Genomic DNA, 7,488 nt, shown 5'->3' with positions numbered 1-7,488 from the left:
TGTAGCAGGACAAGCTGCAGACAAAACTCCTCAGACACCGGATTAAAGAAGCAAGAGGTTTTTATTCGGCCGGGAGCGTCGGCAGACTCACGTCTTAAGAGCCGAGCTCCCCAAAGACAGAGTTCCTGGCCCTTTTAAGGGCTTACAACTCTAAGGGGTTCCACGTGAAAGGGTCGTGATGGATTGAGAGCACATGTGGTTAGAGTGGGCGGTGGGGGCGGGGGTTAATCTTTTAACCTCAGGCCGGGTCATCAGTGGCACCAGCTGGTCTTGCCACTGACTTCATTCCTGTTGTTTTTCAACTTTTACTTCCTCCTCCTCTTCAGAGAGAGGAGACAGTAAGAGAAATGGCTTCTCTCCTCAGTAAGCTGTTCTGAGTAGTGTGATAAAATCTTGCACTGTCCAGGACATAAATCCTTCCTTTGTCCAGCATATCCACACTGTAGACACTACCTGTCCTTAGTCACTTAGTAGCCATCTTGGTTATCAGATACTGTTGTGGTATCACACTGCTTATGTTCAAGTAATCTCCCTATTTTTTTAAACTTAATTGTTCTATTTTATTAGTCATGTGCTACATATGACGTTCTGGTCAAGACAGTGATCCCATAAGACTATAATGAAGCTGCTGGGTGTGGCAGTGTGTACCTGTGGTCCCAGCTACTCGGGAAGCTGAGGCGGGATCACTTGAGCCCAGGAGCTCAAGGCTGTAGTACGCTATGATCGCACCACTGCACTCAGGCCTGTGCAACAGAGACCTGCTTTCTTAAAAAAAAAAAAAAAAAAGGACTATAATGAAGCTGAAAAATTCCTATTATCTAGTGAAAATGTAGTTATTGTAATGTCATAATGCGACAAATTATTTATGCAAATCTATGATGAAAGAAAGAAATCAGGCAAAACACCATAGGCATATTTCTGAAAAGAGCAACATCTCCCAAAGAGACTGAGGTAGGTCCTTCAGGAGGTATTCTGGAAGAAGGCATTGTTATCATATAAGATGACTGCTCTACATAGGTTACTGCTCCTAAAGATCTTCTACAGGGACAAGATGTGGAGGTAGAAGTCAGTGATATTAACGATCCTGACCATGTGCAGGCCTAGGCCAATACGTGTGTGTCTTAGTTTTTTTTTTTTTTTAAAGTTTAGAAAAGTAAAAACAAAAATGTAAATAGAAAAAACTTATAGAATAAGAATATAAAGAAAATATTTTGGACAGCTGTACGATGTGTTTTAAGCTAAGTGCTATAACAAGAGTCAAAAAGTAAAAAAATTAAAAAGTTTATAAAGTTAAAAGTTACAGTAAGTTATTACTGAATTTAAAAACTGTTAAATTAAATGTAGCCCAAGTATAGTATTTATAAAATCTACAATAGTGTAATGTCCTAGGCCTTAACATTCATTCACCACTCACTCACTGACCCACCCAGAACAACTTCCAGTCCTACAAGCTCCATTCATAGTAAGTGCTCTATACAGGTATACCACGATTTTTTTTTTTAAAGGAATGGAATCTTGTTATGTTACTCAGACTGGCCTCAAACTCCTGGATTCAAGTGAGTCTCCCGTCTCACCCTCTCGAAGTAGCTGGGACTAGAGGCACACACCACTACTCCTGACTCCATTAAAAAAAAAACCTCTTATACTGTAATTTTTCTATGTTTAGATATGTTTAGATACACAAATACCACTGTGTTGCAACTGCCTACAGTATTCAGTATAGTAACATGCTGTATAGGTTTGCAGCCTAGGAACAATAGGCTATACCATATAGTCTAGGTGTGTTGTACACTACATTATTTAGGTTTGTGTAAGTACGCTCTATGATGTTTCTCTAATGATGAAATCGTCTAACCATGCATTTCTTAGAATGTAACCCGGTGGTTAAGCAATGCCTGACTGTATTAATTATTGTTCATCTCTTATTGTGCCTAATAATATAAACTAAAAATTATCATCATAGGAATGTATGTATAAGAAAAAATACCATAGCATATATAGATAGGGTTCAGTACAACCAGCAGTTTCAGGCATCTACCTAAGGTTCTTGGAATGTATCCTTCCAGGATAAGGGGGGACTACTGTGATTGAGTTAAGGCTCTTGAGAGATCATTTTGGATTATCTGGGTAGGCCCTAAATCCAATGACAAGTGTCTTTATAAAAGATACACAGAAAAGGAGGTGCAACGTGAAGATGGATGCAGAAACTAGAATAATGTGGCCACTAGAAAGAAATACAGAGGAGAATGTGATGTGAAAACAGTGGCAGAGATTGGAACACTCTAGCTACAAGCCAAGGAAGGCACCACCAGAAACTAGAAAAGGCAAGGAAGGACTCTCCCCTAGAGCCTTCAGCGGGAGTATGGCTCTGCCAAAATCTTGATTTTGGACTTCTGTCCTCCAGAACTGTGAGATAATAAATTTCTGTTGTTTGAAGGCATCCAAGTTCGAGTATTTGTTTCAGCATCCACAGCAAACAAATACAGGCCTTAAGAGAATATAATTCACGGTACATTATATTCTTTTCCTTTAAGTACCATTAAAAGCAGAACAAAAAAATCTCTGAGTTAGATTCTGCTCTACACAGATCAAAGAGGTATTAGTAAATAATTTGTGAACAGCTGTACAGTTAAAACAGCTCAATTTCTGTAAACTTAATGTTTAATGATGTTTTAATACAAAACTATCCCTTCAATGACTGAGACGTATGACTCTTTAACCTACTAAGAAATTACTATAAGAAAATAATTATGTTGTAAACTATCTTTCATTTATCTTCACTTATCTTCTGACTGCCTGACATCAAATTTTATCATATTTCATGTACCTGTCTCTTTTCAGAGTAAACTGCTTAATGTCATCTATGTCTCCCTGTTAAGTTCTTTTTATCTTGAAATTAATTTTTTTTCATGTTGCCTGATGTATAATTAGATGACACTTGGTACTGTGTAACCTACAACTGGGAGCACAACTCTTAAAGTGGCTTAGTTTCTGGAAGTCTTGCCATCAAGATAAAGCTAAATTAAATAGAGGAAATGACACGACGAGTGTCTTTCCAGCTTTGAATAAATTCAGAATTAAAGTCTGTCATCACGAAACAATCTCTTCCAAACCTTAAGTTCTTTTTAACCATTTAAGTGGCAGATGCCAGGTTATTTCAAAATATCACATATTATTTTCTTTCTTTCTTCATTTGGATGAATGATACTGTGGAGTTCATGCTCTTGCAGGGTCTACCGGTAGGAAGTCCATTCATGAAACCATCAATGTCACTGGTTGCCACAAGACATTTCAAGGAAGAAACTGGCAGATAGAACTAGCACTCGTGGCAATGGAAGGTAGGACTCCCCAACCTCTCAGACTCAATCCCCCACCACTTCCGCGTTGGAATCCGCGACCCTCTTCCCAGAGTTTTCCTGTGGCTTGGGTAAGTCAGCCCTGGGGGCAAGCCAGAGCGGGCACCCGCGCGCCCAGGGGCTTGCCAGCGCAGACCCCACTCCGCCCGCGAGTAGCTTAGTTGGTGGGGAGACTTCAGCTGTCACTCTCGGCCCGCAAAGGCAGATCTGCCCCGATCCCTGCAGCCCTCCCCAGTCCCGGAGACAGGTGTGGGCCGCAGAGGGAAGGGGATCCGGACCAAATGCCCACCCGCAGGCGAGCGACCTGGCGAGGTCGGGCCCACCTTCCTTGGGTTGTAGCGGACGCCGGCAAGCAGGGGTCCAGCGAACGTGGGCATCTGCCCAGCGCCGGATTTTCAACCCACCGCCAGGGCTAAGGCTCCCCGCCCACCAGCGAGCCACTTTCCCGCGCGGACACCTCTAACTCCGGCAGCTCAGGCTGGGAACTCGGAGATCCAGAGTGGCCTCCCCTCCCCCCCGCGCACACGTCAGCGCTAGCGTCGTGGAAGCGCCGTAATGTCCCGAAGAAGCGCGTCTCCAAACTTGCACCCCGCTGCCGCAGCTTCAACGGAGAAATCCCTTGCCCCAAGCACACGTCAGCCCTGCCCGCGGAGTCATGGCACAGCAAAAGAGAGGCTCTCCATGGAGATATGCTCCAGAAGGGTGGGTGGCTGTGCCTAAAGGTTTGTTAGAAAAGGACAGTCAGTGAGGCTTGCTGGCTGTGGCGCCTTACGACGCTCTCCCCGACCCCTCGTCATTCAGAAGGTTCCGCAGGTCTCGACAGCGGTGGGCTTGTCAGCCCCATCCGGCGGCCAGCCTCCCTTGCCGGATCGCCCACGTTTGTCGGCCTGGTCCAAGTTCTTCATTTCAAAGCATCTGCACCTGCGAGCCCGCGGCCAGAGGCGCTGGGGGCGTTGGTGCGCGTGTATTCTGAGGCGCGTGGTAGTGATGGCGGCGCTCAGTGAGACTTTCCTGTCACTGGCTACTACTACTCCCAACCCTCCTCAAAGCCGCCGGAGCAACCCCCAGGTCTTTACTTTACAATCGGCAATTTGACTTGCTCTGCTGCATGTCTGGAGGGACCAAGGAAAGTGTGGAGACGCTCCAAGGATTAGGTGATCGGAGCTTGAAAAGAAAAAAAGCCAAACAAATAAACAAAACCCACCCACCCTAACAAATATGAGGCTGCTGGAGAGAATGAGGAAAGACTGGTTCATGGTCGGAATAGTGCTGGCGATCGCTGGAGCTAAACTGGAGCCGTCCATAGGGGTGAATGGGGGTAAGTGCTGCACCTCTGTCGGCTCCACCGCGGCTCCCACTTCAGAACTAATTTGTGAGTCTTGGAAAGGTGGGGCAACCCTCATTGCAAGCGCTTGCCAATTTTAGGGGGCACTGACCAGCCTTTGGCCCTTTTGCTGATTTTCTAATTTACCAACCCCAGAGGGAACTTGTAATTAGGAACGAGGCAAAGGAATTTGAGCGCAGGTAGCCTTTTCCGTAGACAAACAATGACTATCCTGAGTGTCAAGAAGTGAGGTTACAGAGAATGAAACTTACTCCTCTTGCCTTCAAAGTAGCATCCTATCCCAAGGGAATCTAGGTTGCTAAGAGTTCCGTATCTATCTTGGAGTGGACCTCATTATCGAGTCTACTTTCGAGTCCTCCCCGCCCCCACATTAAAAAAAAAAGTGGAGGAAAAACAAGAAAAGGGACACCTCCGCCCCCAACTCAGATTTTATGGCCCACATGTTGGAGAGTGATGATTTGCTGTAGTTGCTGGCGCTCCAGAAACTCCCAAGCCGACTGACACGTTGCACTCTTTCATTACAGGGCACTTCATTACAGCATACTTCCGTGTGCTGCCGGGATTCAGTTGCTATTCTAGCAGTCTAACAGATACAGACTGTTAGACTATGTGTAGTGTAGTGTAGTGTGTGTTTTGGCAAGGAAATGTAGATGGACTGAAAGCATACTTAGATCTCTGAATAGTGGGAGCTTTGTACTGGAGATGATGGGCACTGGTGGGAACATTAGAAATATTAGTTTTTTATGCCCCCCCCAACACCTTTAGACAATCTTGTACTACTTTTCATAAACATTAATTGAATTTATTCAATTCGCTTGTCTTTTTGACCTTGTTTGTCAGTTTCCAAGCTTATTGACAGGTTTAATACCTAACTCATGCAACCGGAGCAAATAAGGATAGAGGTGAACAGGCACAATCTTTCATAGTAGGAAGCGCTCAGGAGGATATTTGAAGTTATTTTTATCTTTTTGTTAAAACATGATGGAAGTGAATGAAATGATCTCTTAGGAGAACAGTAGTGGTCCCTTCTCCCCTTAACGTCCACCCCATTACTCTGTTTAGAAGTAGCTTCCGGGAACATTTTAAAAGGAATTATTTAAACCAAAATTGTGGAGATGAAGGATTGTTTGTTTTAAAATTATGTTCTTCTGTATTCAACTTAGAACAAAATGTGTAGAATATGTAACTATGAGAATAAAGCAGTTATTCCTGGTGGTTTCTCCCTCTGATTGATGGTAATAGTTTCTTCTTTAACACTGCTGCTCTGTGAACTTTTGGGAAACTCTTGTGAAGATCAGGTCTGTCAAATGAAGACCCCCCTATCCCCGGAGCTAAATGAATAGTAAGACTTAGAGTACCTTTGCCTGATTTGCAATGCATACTTCACTAGCTATCGCTTCTCGTGTTAGATCTCTTATTTGCTCAGTTTTGAGATGAAATTACAGAGGATGTATGATCTTTAACTTTAAATCTGCAGGGGCTAAGTTTGGCAAAATATCTTTTACCTTGCATTCCTAAATATTCTGTGGGAAGAAAGGTGTTGAATGCTGAATCATTTCCGTGGGGCTTTTCTGCAGTGGCATGTATGAGATAGATTCTGCAAACTTATGTGTTCCATAGACTCTGCTTATTAATATTTTGGTACATTATTGTATCATAGAAATGCCATTTCCTATTTTCACTAGTCCTTCTGTCTTTAATGTAGGATAATTCATTCCTTTGTTTAATTATAATAGAATGTTAAGAGTGGGAGGGGAATATTTAAAGTGTTTTAAGCCAATATGCTTCTTTTACAGTTGAAGATACCAGGTGACTCTCTCTACGTTAAGGTAGCTAGCTTAGGGAAGAGGAACTATTGGAGACCAGGGTATTTAAAATTCCTGGGAAACTTCTACTTCCCAAGCAAGCCAGATTCCTTGACTTTAAAATCTGCTCCTGAATCACCTTGCTTAGCTGCTGAAGAAATATTACCTGTGTGAGCTGCTGAGACAGATTCACTAACAAATATAAAGATAATGTACCTCTTATAAAAGTTTTTGAACAGCCTTCACTGCCCCCAAATGTAATGCCTTTTGCACTTGCCTTCTCCCTTTCTTTCCCTTTTCTTAGGTCTCAGCAAAATGATTTGTGTAAATGCCAGGCATATTAAATAATTTATTACAGCATTTGAGGAAATCTTTGTTTCTTTTATTCATTGTTGTACTACAAATGCCTAAGACATAGTAGGTCATCTCTCTCTATATATAGATAATATTATGTATTATGTTAAATAATGTATTATATATTATATAAAATATATTATTATATATAATATATATTCTCTCTCAGAGGGGCCTTGAGATATTATGTATATTATATATTATGTACATTATTGTATCCTATATTATATATTATGTTTATATACATAATATATATTAATTATATATTATGTTATATACATAATATATATTAATTATATATTATGTTATATACATAATATATATTAATTATATATTATGTTATATACATAATATATAATTAATTATATATTATATTATATATATATATATATATATATGGTGATTTTTTCTGAGCTTGGTCTTCTGTCCATATATCGAACAAGTGGAGGGTTTCAGGCTATGGAGGAGCCATGATTGTTGTCCTGTTGTTTTGCTTAAGTGAGTGTATTAGTTTCTTAGGGCTGCCACAACAAATTACCATGAACCAGGTGGCTCAGTACAACAGAAATTTATTATCTCACAGTTCTAGAAGCCAGAAGTCTGAGGTCAAGATGTCCTCCAAAGGACA

The 7,488-nt window shown here is 41.7% G+C and overlaps 1 protein-coding gene across 10 annotated transcripts in view; it reads left to right on the top strand.

The window, feature by feature from the left end:
• Positions 1 to 794: 794 nt before the first annotated feature.
• Positions 795 to 7,488, top strand: part of SLC10A7 (solute carrier family 10 member 7) — a 264,913-nt gene continuing 258,219 nt past the window's right edge. For all 10 annotated transcript variants that reach the window (XR_010112047.1, XR_010112046.1, XR_010112045.1 and 7 more), the window contains exon 1: positions 795 to 4,674. Coding sequence is in view for 6 of the 10 variants with exons in the window: in XM_003815848.5 (XP_003815896.1) it covers positions 4,575 to 4,674 (100 nt within the window). In the remaining 4 variants the exon portion in view is untranslated. The remainder of the gene's footprint in view (positions 4,675 to 7,488) is intronic.

This window comes from Pan paniscus, chromosome 3, assembly GCF_029289425.2.
Source record: "Pan paniscus chromosome 3, NHGRI_mPanPan1-v2.0_pri, whole genome shotgun sequence".
Classification (NCBI taxonomy): Eukaryota; Metazoa; Chordata; class Mammalia; order Primates; family Hominidae; genus Pan; species Pan paniscus.
This window is presented reverse-complemented; position numbering and strand designations above follow the sequence as displayed.